Source organism: Molothrus aeneus, chromosome 16, assembly GCF_037042795.1.
Source record: "Molothrus aeneus isolate 106 chromosome 16, BPBGC_Maene_1.0, whole genome shotgun sequence".
NCBI lineage: Eukaryota > Metazoa > Chordata > Aves > Passeriformes > Icteridae > Molothrus > Molothrus aeneus.
The window spans coordinates 5270989-5284484 of NC_089661.1; the positions used below are offsets into that span (position 1 = coordinate 5270989).

The 13496-nt window shown below is 41.4% G+C and overlaps 1 protein-coding gene across 3 annotated transcripts in view; it reads left to right on the forward strand.

Moving 5' to 3' along the window:
- Window positions 1-13496, forward strand: part of ABAT (4-aminobutyrate aminotransferase) — a 50566-nt gene that overhangs the window by 30986 nt on the left and 6084 nt on the right. For all 3 annotated transcript variants that reach the window (XM_066560643.1, XM_066560644.1, XM_066560642.1), the window contains exons 3-12: window positions 1127-1224; window positions 2056-2085; window positions 2669-2786; window positions 6653-6702; window positions 9465-9545; window positions 9660-9752; window positions 10129-10191; window positions 10711-10774; window positions 11391-11539; window positions 12725-12862. In XM_066560643.1, coding sequence (XP_066416740.1) covers window positions 1127-1224; window positions 2056-2085; window positions 2669-2786; window positions 6653-6702; window positions 9465-9545; window positions 9660-9752; window positions 10129-10191; window positions 10711-10774; window positions 11391-11539; window positions 12725-12862 — 884 coding nt within the window. The remainder of the gene's footprint in view (window positions 1-1126; window positions 1225-2055; window positions 2086-2668; window positions 2787-6652; window positions 6703-9464; window positions 9546-9659; window positions 9753-10128; window positions 10192-10710; window positions 10775-11390; window positions 11540-12724; window positions 12863-13496) is intronic.

The following is a 13496-nucleotide window of genomic DNA, read 5'->3' on the forward strand; positions in this document are numbered from 1 at the left end:
TGAGCTGCAGCTGGTGACAAGGAAAGCTAAGGATCTTCATTTTAGGCCATTCAGATTGCACCAGCTTAAAAATACCTGCCACAGGTATTATAGAAGTTATGCCCTCTTCTTTCAGGTCTGAGTGTGATTCCCCCAAGTATTAAGAAAAATTTGTTGTTGATAACGTGCTGGGTAGAGGCTTGCAGATGCTCCATGACAAAAATGTAATTGCCAAGAATGTTGGTTTAGTTCAATATGTAACCAGAGGAAGCTCATAGTCTCTGCTGGTCACCTTGGTAGAGCTTTGGTATCTGTATTTCCTTTTTTTTGCAAATGTACAATCCCCATATTATCCCATAACCCCCTTAATGGAATATGAACATATTTGGAATACATACTTGCCAGAACTGTCTCTGTCATATGAAGTTTGCCTAAACTGTGTTTTAAAACAGTTATTTCAGAAAGGGAAGCAGAGCCTGTTATTGGTAAAGCACAGGATAGTTTTGCCTTGTGTTTTCATTAAGGTGTGAAGTTTATTATGATTCTCCACGCATGTGGATAAAAACCAGCAAGATCAGAAGGAAAACTGGCACTGACTGGGACTCACATTTCAGAGCTGCACTGCAGGATGCTGGTTTATGTGAGACAAGGCCATTTACCTTTCTGAGACAAATCTTTCCCAAAAAGTGTTCTTTGGGCTATTGAAAAACATCATACTGGATTTTTCCTGTGGACTCCATCAGGCTTTTTGGTTATTACTGGTAGCTGACCATCTCTGTGTAGGAGTGGGGAATTTATGGCAAAGGCTTGCACAGGACATAATGGACAGACTCAACAAAAGAGACTGAAAAAAATGTGCTCTCAATCCTCCTGTGCTTTGCCTCTGATTCTCTAGGGTTGCCTTGTGATTTGTTGCATTGTGATTTCCCTTGGGATTTTTTGGTTTGTTGTTTTTTTTAAGCCACCTCACTGGTATTGGTTTTATTTTAAGACTGGTCAAAGATGAGATACATAGTTCACTTCAGACAGCTCAATGTAATTGGTCTCATCTGTCAAATGTTTTCAGGCAGGCAAGGTATGGATGTATCTTCTAAAAGGAGAGCACAGAAAATATGGTCTGTACTCAGGTTTTCATTATTTCTTACAGGACACAGGTATATCAGTCAAGCTGCAGCTAAAATTGATGTGGATTTTGATTATGATGGACCTCTGATGAAGACAGAAGTTCCTGGACCACGATCTAGAGTAAGTTTCCAAAGTATAGTAGCTTGGTTTTTTTTATCTTTAGCTGTGTCTAACTTGCTAGAAAACAGATTCATTTCAAACCTTAAATCTGATATGAATAAATATAATTCCATAAGTCTATGCCCACTTTTATCAGGAGGTTGAGAATGAAAAGCTCATTAATAAAATGCCCCTCTCTGAGAGGCAGATCTGAATCTCAACTGCCAAGTTCTCATATAATAATAATAATTCCCATAGAATAATTCAAAGCAAAAGTGCATCATTTTAATAAAACAGCTGATCAAGCTTGGTCACTTGTGCTCCTGCTGAAATAGAAGCTTTTCATTATGTGAAATAATGCTTTGGTTTTGAAATGAAGCAAGAGTTTGAATTTGCTGGATGTTGTTTTATCTGGCAAAGTCAGCATTTGTGCATGTGGTGGGTTTTGGTTTTTGTGAGGTTTTTTGTTGTTTTTAATAAAAAGGAGCTGTCTTTCTAGAACCAATGTACCAGTATCCCTTCTGTGTGACTCTGGCTTCTCTTATTTTCTGATTTCTCTCTTGTTTTCTCAGTTCAGTTGGTCAATATAGAAGAGGCAGCTTTCCCTTTTTGGAGATTTACAGTTAAACTGTGTTTGCAGCCCGTTTAGCTCTGCATGCCACAGGTCATAGTTTTGACTGTAATATTTGCAAGATGCACCATGAAAGTTCCTGTGGCAGGTAGAGTTGCCTGGTAAGCACACAGGACTACAAAGTTTGCATAAGATTTATGGGATCATAAAAAAGAAATAAACATTCTCCATCAGTATTTGCTAATTACACACCTGAGACTGTAACATTTGTTTTTCTGCAGGAATTAATGAAGAAGCTGAATGGCATTCAGGTAATTTGTCAAGTTTTCTGTGTTTTGGGGGGTGTTAACACTTTGATTTCAGAACTTGTTTTAAAATCCTGGTTTGTATGTTTTTGCCACAAAGAAAGGTGAAACACTGATTCCAGGTTTCCACACTGAGTACATTATGTGTGGTTTATATATGCATTTGAATGAAATCTTTCCTAGTATATTGTGAATACTACAGGATCATTTTGCTAGGACCGGGGATTTTTCTTTCTGTTCAAACTATGTGTGTCTAAAGAAAAACTTCAGAATTGTTAGAGAGTGGCCAATGAAAGTAAGGTATATTATGGCTTGAGTTTAAAAATATGTCAGCCTGAGTGCATATTGCCTTCCTAAGATGAGCAATTTCTCCATGTCTGTGCTTCACTTCTGTAGCAAAAGTAAAGACTTGCCCTTTTAACAGCCATTATAAAAATAGCTGTACAGTTATTCCCATGCCATGAATATAATGTGTCTTTTTATCCTAGCATTAGATATTTTTATCAGATTTGGCTGTATAACCATTAGTTGCACCTTCCTACATGCTACCACTTTTGAAAGCACTCATTGTTTTTTTTTTTTCCTGAAGAATGCAGAAGCTGTGCACTTCTTTTGCAATTACGAAGAGAGCCGAGGGAATTACCTCGTAGACGTAGATGGCAATCGTATGTTGGATCTCTACTCTCAGATTTCTTCCATCCCAATAGGTAGGAGGCAGTTGTACCAAAATGTTTTGTTTTGTCCTCAACCTCTTTTGTTTTGTCCTGTAATTTTCTTATCTCAAGCACTACCAGAGAAGTTGGTTGATTCATTTTAAAAACAGAAGTGATGTAATGAACACCTTGTTGTGATCAGGGACAGCTCACTGCTGTGTACTGTGTAGTGGTGGGTTTGGGTAGCTGAAGGAGCTACAAATTCTATACCTAAAGCTCTCTCAAAGTGCATAGTGGTGCCAGGAAGAGATCTAGTATTAATCTCAATTTGAACGTGCAAGTTCCACAATTCAGGTTGTCTTTTGTTGGCTTGGATCTGTGACTTTGTGATTCTGTAACAGTATGTTACTGTTTTAAACATTAATAAGCATAATGTGGACATTTTTAACATGAAATTATATGCTTTAGTTAACATTTCTGTCTCAATAATTGGGGGGAAAAAAGAGTGGGCCACGTGGACTGCAGCAGGATGAAACAAGCCCAGCACTGAGCTGTGGTGCTGACTGAAAGCAAAGGTGGCAGCTCATTTGTCTGGGGGAGCAGGCACAGGGCCTGGCAAGTGCCTGGGAGAGTCAGCTGATTGCTTTGTGAAGCCTTGCAAGCAGAAGCAAGGCAGGAATGTGAGCCCCAACTGCAAGGCACGCAGGTTTCAGTAGGAGTTCACTTCAGTCCAGTTTGTTTGCTCCTCTCACCCGTGGTTCCTCTCAGCTGCTTAAAAATACACTTCTGCAGAAGTGCTGGGGTAATTTAAAAGGTAGATCTTGTGCTATGTATAGAAAATGTGATGACTCAAAATCATTCCTACAGGCCTCCTTTCCTGGGAAACAGAATTTGATGATGTTCAGGTTGTTACCAAACTTGTGGCATCTAAGACCATGTGACTGCTGTGGGTGTTCACTTACCCCAGCCTTCTTTGCAGCCAAGGTTGTTGCTGTCCTGTAGCACTCAGTCAGTGAAACCATTCCAGAACCCTGCAATGTCTGTAGCTTGTTTCTCCCAACACAAATTCTCACTGCTTTTTATCTTTCAGGCTGCACTGAGATAATTTGGCCTCTGCTCATGAGGAAATAGGGGTGAGACACAGGAGCACAATGCTTGGATACCAGTGAGCTGGAATTTTAGGTTCTAGGAAAGGAGATGCATTTACATGGCTTCCCATTCTTCACACAAGAAATTGATTTGGAGAAACAAATCTCAATCATGTAGTCAAATGCCCACTCCAAAGTATAAAAGTTCATACTCCAAAAGCGTGAAATTGTACAGACAGTGCACTGGGACTTTCTGACATTCTGGTGCTGGATGGTGCAAGCACACCTCTTTTAATAGTTTTGTGTATAAAATATTGAAGTATTAAGGAGGAGATATTTTCCTAATGGGCAGAAATGGGCAGGGGCTCTGCAGTTTACTTTCTCTGGTTGGTTGAAACTGGTGAACAGGACAAGACTCCAGTGCTGTGACTGACCTCCTAAGCCACGTAGTTCCTCCTTCTCATGAGGCAATGCCCTCCCAAGGACAAAGCTGGGTTTTATCCTGGGGAACACATTCCTCAGGCCCAAAGGAGCTACAGTGCAGTGCTTCTTGCACCTTCTCAGAGAATGGCTCTGGGGGTGCAGCAACAAAGAGGAAATGGAACTTTCATACTTACAGGCTGACCTAAGCCTCACACACAACATTAATTTATATGTTTCAGTTGTACTGAGTGACAAGATTATCGGAGGCTGCCCAGGTTACTAATCATGTCCCTCTTGGTGACAGAGGTAGGGCCTGGATTGGAAGAGCAAAACAAGATCACAGGGTGCTTGTTAGTCATCTGTGCTTATCTCTCTGCAAGTAAATCCAATAAAATCTTTCATGAGTCTGTCAGGACTCCCCAAGATTTAATAATGATCTGTTACACTAGAATATATTTATCAGCAGAGGTTGAGAAGTAATAAGTGCCTGTGTGGAGAGATAAGAAATAAAGTATAAAAAACCTCTAGGCTAAGATGCTCTAGGCTGTCTCTTGCTGAAAAACAAAAATTGAAATAGTTTTTTACCACACTTTTATGGGCAGTTGTAGCACAACTGTCCTTTCATCCTGCATCTATTCTGTCTAATAGAGTTAGAAACCCCATGGAGCCAAATGCAAGAAGGATGTTATTGACATGTTTGCCAGCAAACATCCTGGAATAGCAAATGAAACAATGTGGTTTTCAGTGCTGGGAAGGTCTGTTTTGTTTGGGGAGATGCAGAGAGGTGTAGTTTGATATTATTGACAGCAGCCTGCTGCTCAGTTCAAAGGATTCTTTGGGCTTTCTCCATCTCATTATTTTAGCAGGCTCTAGTTGTTTTTCCTTTTGCAGACAGGCACATTCATGAGCCTGGAGGACATGTACGTTCCTGTCACACTGATCCAGACACCCAGCAAGAGAGATGGAGCAGGTGCCCTTCCTTAGAGCCAGCTCTGGGAGCAGATTTGTAGCACTGCAAACCCCTGTGCTGCTCATGGCACTGCAAGGAGGTAGTGCCTGTCTGCCATGCCAGCAGCTCTTTGACTTGTCCACCACAGTTAGAGAATGGTCATTCAAGCATTTACTCCTTGCTGGTGTCAGTTCCTGCCTGTGAGCCCACATGGCAGCTCAGCCCCTGTCACACAGCCCCTGTCACAGCAGCTGGGCCTGCAGGGTCCTGCCCTCCTTCCCTGGGGCCCCTCTGAGGAGGCACAAGGATGAGGGGGTGTTAGGAGAACACCAGACCCCTTGGCCTGAAGTGAACGGGAGAGAGATTCAGTGTGGGTGTGAAAGGGTAAATCAGGGGGAAATCGGGGGTTTGTGTTGTGCAGGAGAGTGGTAGCTCTGACACAAAGGCATCCACTATGGGAACAGCAGCAGCAGTTCTTACAGGCAACCCAGAGCTGATCCTTGAGCTTCCTGAACAATAGTAGCTGTGCTTTGGAGATTCCTAAAACACTGGATTTGCTCTCAAAGGGGCTCTTAGTGGCAGCCCCAGGTGCAGTTCTCAAGGACACAGCTCTCAATGTGTCATTCCCTCTTCCCATGACAGCTGATGCCACGCAGATTTAGTTGTTCTATGTCCCAAATAGCCAGTATTATTATCTTCATAATAATTTTAACAGATTTATCAGCATGACATGCTGCTAAAACAATATGGATATTCTTTTGTTTTCAGCTAATATATTCAAAACTGAATTTATAATTGTTTTGTTAACATAGTCTCCTAATGCTCCATTGCTCAAACAGGATAATCAGGGCTGTTGTCATTCCACTGGAATGGGGATTCAGAAGCACAAAAAGCTTTTGTAACAAAATTACCATTGTCTGACTTCTTGAGCAGTAGGGAAGATGAGGTTTCCAACTGTTTCTACAAGAAAATTTAAAAGATGATGTTAATCTCTGGCGTTGGTATTTTATACATTAGAGATCAGGCTTAAAATGAAATTTCTGGCCTCCTTCAAAGATTTTTTTTCTTAACAGCAGATAAATTGCTTTTGCCTGTAAAGCAAGCAAGTTATCCTTTAGACTATCAATGGGCATAAATTAAGCACTGAAGCTATCTTAGTTTCTTAGTAAGAAGGATAAACTCTTGCATCTTTTTACATCAAGCAAAATTTTGTCACAGTAAGGAAATGGGTGTGCCACAGCTCCCAACAGCAGTGCTGTGCTGTGCCCTGCACCCAGACAGGCTGCTGAGGGACAAAGAGCCCAGAGGTTTGTCCTACTTCAAAAGAAGTCCCTTTATTAGTAGTTAAAAATATACAAGTTACATATAAACAGTCAAGCATGAAGTTATGGTTATTCTCTAGATTATGCTTTGCATTACTTCATTGAAACCAGATTTCTTTCTTTGTTCTTTTTAATTAGGTTACAGCCATCCCTCTCTGATAAAGCTTTTACAGCAGCCCCAGAACCTGGTAAGTGAATTAGAACATGAAGGATGTGAAGGAGTTCTCTCTCTCCTTGTTGTGGGCTTTCTCTTTTTTCCTCAGACTGATAGTGAATGCTAATGATTCCATTTAATGTATGATAGGATCTGCTTGCTTTACTTCTCACTAGATGAAAAGAGCTTTGTAGTGTTTAAGAAAACACCAAAACCTCTGGGAAGTTTTACAAAATGTAAACATTTGGTGTTGCAAGCACTTGATATATTTGTAGCCACATTTAAATCCTAGTTCAAACTTACTGTCTCAAATTAACCATTTTAATAATGTTTTCTGAAGATTTATTGAGCCTGAAAGCAAACCAAAATCTTGAGAGAGAATATCTTGGACATGGTGCCCTACATCTGGAATGCTGTGGGAAGTTTAGGGGTTTTTTTGAAGTTGGGCATAGTGACTGATTCCCATCTCCTAAGTGCACTCCAGCAGGGCAAAGCAATGCAGGCATTTGAGTTCCCTGAGCTGATTTCCTTCATGGAGTACTCATGTCTTCAGGTGAGAAATTCTGCCTTTCCCAGGACTAAAATACCTCAAGTTAAAAAAAACCAAAACCAAAAAACCAAACAAATAAAAAACCAAATTTAAAAAACCTCCAAAAACAAAACAAAAACCCAAACAAACAAAAAAAAAAAAAACCCAGGACTAGAAATGCTGGAGTTATCAAAGGCAAATCTCAATATTTTGGATGGTCTAATATTTATGAATATTATTAACTCTTTATTAACTTTATTAACTCTTTATTAACTTAATCATCTTTATTAACTCATAAATATGATTTCTGAGAATAATATATTCACTATAATGCAGCAGTAGGCAAAACCAGATTTAAAAAACGAACAAACAAAAATCCCGAAACCAATTAAAAAAGTCAAAATGCCCATTTGCTGGTGGCAGTTTGCTGATTTCCCTCCCCACTGGGGAGGGGCAGGTGGCAGTCCTGGAAGCCTGCAGTGAAGGAACTCCTCCAAAGTCCCACACGAGTGGCACAACTTCCCTTAGTGTTAGCAAAGGGGTTGGTGTTTTCCTGGAGAGACTTTTTATCTGGTTTGTGTGTCATGCTCCACATACCCTCTCTGCAGCCAGCTGTAAACACAGAATGTGCATCTGTTTATTTGAGCCCACAGCAGCTTGATGTCAATGTGCTATTTTTCTCAGCTCTGGGTATCTCATTAACTACAAAAGAAAAATACTCTCTTCTGCTTAATGGCAAATGTTGTCAATTGACTGTGACAACCCATAATCAAATCCACAACAGATGTGTGGTCTTCTCTTTTGAACTTGATATGAAAATTTACTTCTGAACTGAGATAAAAAGTCAAGTACAATTTCTCATAGCTACTAAACAAAAGCTTTGTGTTAGCCTGTCATTAACATGCTTGCTTAGCTTTTGTTTTAAGCTTGAGTCTGTTGTAACAGTGTTTTGGAAGTAAGACACTTAAACAATTCACAAAGTCCAAGCACATCCAGTGTTCTGTCCTGTGTGATACTTGGTTTTCCCTAGGAATCCTAGTGAATTGTCCTTGCAGGTGCAGTGTGACCACTTACACCCCTTGGAATGAATATTTGTGCTGAGGAGAAGCACTGAAGGATGCTGATAAATGTGCAAACTTGAGCTGCACTGAAAATATAAGTGTTTTGGGGGAGGCTCTGTGTCCCCTCTGGAGACCCATTGAGGCTCAACTTATCAAAGCTCAGCCTTTAATTTCAGCCATTACTTGTTCAACAAGAAAAACAACAAACAAAAGAAAAGGGCAAATAAAGCTGCTTGGCAGTTGGCAAATTTATTGAGCTTGTCCTTCTCTGAGAAAATTTAATTTAAAATAAAGAGTAGCACGGTATGAATCAAATAAGATTACCCACAAAGACCAAGAGCAGCAATGAATCGATTTTAATCCATGACACAATTTAAATTAATTGCATAAATGTGACATTCATCTCCATTAGTGGACTGGGGAGGCTGAGGGGCTTTTTCCAGAGCTGCTCCCTAGAAACCCCTGTGTGGGCTTCAGGCTGCTGTTCCCTGACACCAAAATTACCTTTCCCAAAGTTGGGAATCCTGATGTGGCCAGTTCACAGCACCACTGAGCTTGGAAGAGACCTCAGGTGGTGTCTTGGCCAACCTCCTGCTCCAAGATGGGTGGCTGTGAGATGAGACCAGGGTGCTAAGGGTTTTATCTGGGACCTTGAAGACCTCCAAAAGAGCAGCCTGTTTCATTGCAAAACCTGCAAAACCTTTTCCCTATACCCAAATCTGTACTTGTCATGCTTTAATTCATGCCCATGGCTTCTCATCTTCCACTGAAGAGCCTGGAGCCTGGCTCCACCTTCCCAGGGTTCCAAAATGGTCTGTCTTGAAGCTCAGTAGGGATGAAAATGCTGCTATCCTAACTGAATTTAGCTACTCAAACTGAAAGCAAGCCATAAAGATTTTAAAGCATATTTCCTGTGTATAAGGAAAATGGAGATTGAGCAGCTAAAATGGCAATATTGAAGAGGAAATGTCAGGGTGAGTTAGCATGCAACTTTCCTAAGGTATCCTGCAAGAATAAACTAGTGAGGATTGGACAGAAAAACATATGCTAAGGCAGGAATAGTAATCTCTACCTTAAAACCATGTGTGCCATGATACAGATTTCTACCTGGTATTTATGATTAGAATAAAATGGAACTGCTTTGATATTGACATGTTTTCCATTTGATAGTAAGACCTAACAATTCCTCTTCCTTTGTCTTTTTAGAGCACTTTTATCAACAGACCTGCCCTAGGCATTTTACCTCCAGAGAACTTTACAGAAAAACTGAAGGAGTCTTTGCTATCAGTAAGTCTGAGATACCTGAGGACTGATCACTATTCTTATCACCACTGTTATTATCATTTTGCACTATACTTGTGTTCAGTATTTCAAGAGTAATTTTTCTGTCTTTGCTGACAGGTGGCTCCTAAGGGTTTGTCACAGGTGATGACCATGTCTTGTGGATCCTGCTCTAATGAAAATGCCTTTAAAGCAATATTCATGTGGTACAGAGTAAGTAAAACATTAAGGTATTTTTATAGGTTTAGATGTAGAAAAGAGTACTTACTCATAATCAGAATTGTTATTGCAGAACAAAATGAGGCTTGGAGGTTGTCTTGCTCATTATGTTGTTTATGTGCAATCGAGTATAAAATCTTTATTAAAACCTCTTTGTCTAAGCTTTTACTTTATATTGACACAACTTTAGAAGTTATAAAGTAAAGGAAATAAAGAAAATGCAGATTGTAGGCAGCATGTGAAAGCTATAGTCAGGGTCTTCCTTGAATCCAGTTTTGAATACCAGCATTCCTGGTTTGTGGTTCAGCCATAAATGCCTTGCTTACAACTACAGGAACACTCATGTTGGGTTGTTTGGATTTTTTTGCAGAACAAGGAAAGGGGCCATAATAATGTCACAAAAGAAGAACTGGAATCCTGCATGATTAACCAGGTAACATTTGTTCTTTACCACACCTACAATGTACCACTGGTTTGGGCTTGGAAGGGAAGATTGGGAGGAAGAGTTTGGTTTGCTACAAGTGAAGTGGAATCTGGGCTTTGTACATTTAGGAAATGGTGAAATACAGACTGCTCCCCACAAAGATCAGGGAGCCATCAGGAATGCATGGGGGTCAGCACAGGGGAGCCCCAACCTCTCCTCTCTGAGCCCCCAGGCCACCCCCAGGCACAGCCACCCCACAAACATGTGTTCCTAATTTGTCTACAAAGGGGGGACTGTGCTGAAGGCTCAGCCTTGCCTGAGCTCAGCTGGGCAGTGCTGCCAGGACACACCAAGGATTTATCCATGTTAACCCCGGGGTTTGGGACCTGAGGCCAGGGCTGGGGTCACCACTGTGCGTGCTGAAGGGGGGAGGCTGGAACAATTTGTGGTGCCTGGTGGAAGAGGAGCTCAGGGGACAGTGGGGGGATGTTTTTCCCTGGCTGACCCCCCTGTGTGCTCTGCTTGCAGCCCCCTGGCTGCCCTGACTACGCCATGCTCTCCTTCATGGGCGGCTTCCACGGCAGGACCCTGGGTAAGCTGTCCCTTGTCCCCCTCAGTTCACTGTGCTTGTCCTTACACACACAGCACCACTGCAGAAGCTGCAGGTTCATTAAGGCTTGCCTTGGAAGCCCCACCAGCACTGGAATGGTTGAGTGACAGTAGGAATTGATTTTGTGGTTTTTAAAAAGTTCTTTTCAGACAGGCTCTTATTTTCATTCTGAATGTGCAGTTTCCTGTCTGTACTCATGAAAATATAATTCCTGGGTGAAAATCACCAAAACATGCTGTCACTCACTTTTACTGGTTTATATCAGCTCAGTCCTTGTTCTAAGCATGTTACCTGAGAGTGCTGTAACTGTGAGCTTTGTGTCTTTGGAGGGATGAAACCACCTTGTCTGAGCAACCTGTTCAGACTGACAGAGGTTCTCCTGCTCTTCTGGAACATAGTGCATGTGGAAACTGATGCTTAAGATCTAGAGCAATCCATTTAAGCCTGACTAAATCCAATTACCCATTATTTCAGAAGACAGTAAAAACACAGAGAAGTTAAAAGAATTCTACAATCAGGCCATTTCATTTCTTGGTGGCTTTTTTCTTGTATTGGTCCTAGATGGGTATTATTTTAATTTTTCCTTCTCTGGGCTTAGGTTGCTTAGCTACAACTCACTCTAAAGCAATTCACAAACTGGACATCCCCTCACTGGACTGGCCTATTGCTCCATTTCCAAGGCTAAAATATCCCCTGGAAGACTTTGTGAAAGAGAATCAACAGGAAGAAGCCCGTTGTTTAGAGGAGGTAAAAAAATTCCCTGGCAGCTTTCTGTTGTTGTTGATTTGAAATAATGAATAGTGTTGGTAGGATTAGTGCTTTTCACTAAAAGAATGTTTTCAGGGATTGGAACAGCCTGTGATTGGAGCAGCATTCACTGTTGTTTACAGTCAGACCTTTCTCCCTGCCAGCTCACTGGGAATTCAGGGCTGCAAGAGTGACACCAATGTGAAATTTCACCCTCAGAACTTGGTTGTAACACAGTGAACTCACCTGCCAGCTCTTGCCAAAGGGCTGAGAGAGAGCACAGTGTGGATAACTGTGGGTAACCCTCTCTGCAGAGAGGGCCTCTAAGAGTATTTCAGCCTTTCCAGCTTCTCCATGCAGCTTCTGGCATAAAGCTGTGATTGTGCAGGGGTGGACCTGTGAGTCCACTTAGCCAGACCTGCTTCACTTCAGAGAGCACAGCAAATGCACTCCCTGGGCTGCCCCAGGGTAGCTTTGCTGGGAGAAGTGCAATGCTGTATGCCATTATTTTACAAACAAACAAAAAAACCAAAAAGCCAAACGTTTTCTTAGCAGGTCTGTGCTGGGCTTTACTGGCCCCCTTTGGAAATCATTGCTTTGCACAGCCTGCAGGGGCTGTGGCCCTGAGGGCTGTGAGAGGGATTTCAAGCACAAACACAACATTAATTGCAGCAACTGGCACTAGGAGGTTAATGAGTATTATCTGTCAGCCCCTTACAACAACAGGATTTTTGCACTATTTCATCTGATTAATTTTAATATATCTGAAGTGGGTGACTGGAAAAAGTGAATTTTCCAGATTACTTTTTCTAATGCATTAGCAAAGTTTTAGTTTCTGATTCAAAACCTATCCCATATCACTTAGGTAGAATGACAGCAGTGGCCCAGTGAGCTGCAGTGGTGCTCAGCACCCTGCCAGCTGAACCTGGCTAGAGCTTTCACAACACTGCAGATCAATGTGCAGCTAGTTACAGTGTGATTAGGACATGGTTTAAAACATTCAGGAACAAGAAGGCAGTGGTAAATGCTGGAAGAACCACTTGTTAATCCTTAGTGCCTCCTGGTACCTTTATAGCCAGGAATTTCCATGCAAAGTTGAGGTTCTGATGAGATTTCATCTAGCTGGGAGGAAATGTACAAATGTTCTGGAAGGAAGATGTACATTCATAAGTGTTTGATTTGCAGGTGGAAGACCTGATTGTAAAGTACAGGAAAAAGAAGAAGATTGTGGCTGGAATCATTGTGGAACCAATACAGTCAGAGGGTGGGGACAATCATGCTTCAGATGACTTCTTCAGAAAGCTAAGAGATATTGCCAGGAAGGTAATAAAACATTTCTCTGGGTGCTCAGGGGTAGCTGAAACATGCACCCACACATTGTGGGTGTCTCCAGAGGCTTTGCCCTGCCCCAGGCTCTTGGAGGGTCTCACAGGCCTCCTTAGCAGCAGTCAGGGTAGGTGTGTACCACATAGCAGCAATCCCTGCTCTCTTCCATTTGATTCACACTAATGCTTTCCTCAGTCCAATAAATAATCTTCTCATTTTAAAGTGAGAGAGAAATTACTCTGATTCATTAGCTATGAATTCTGCAGGTGTGTTCTTTAAATGATCATGCTTGTTGGTTGAGGAGGTTCAGTTTCTGAAGAAGCAGGTTGTGAAAAGTATAAATTTTTAATTACATGGTTTTAATTGCAAAAAAAAAAACGCCCTGAAACTCAACTTGAGACCAGCCATAGTGCTGATGTTCCAATAAAACAATGAAAAGGACAGATGTCTTGATATTTGGAATGTAAAGTTACCTATTTAGAAGCTATGACCCTCAGTAATACTTCATGCTTTTTTTCACCCTCAAAACATCTGTGTGCTGAAGAGATGCTGCCAAAAGTACTTACCCATTGTTTTTAAATACAGAATTATGATATAGCTTGCTCTCCCTGTCACAAAGTTTGGACAAAAT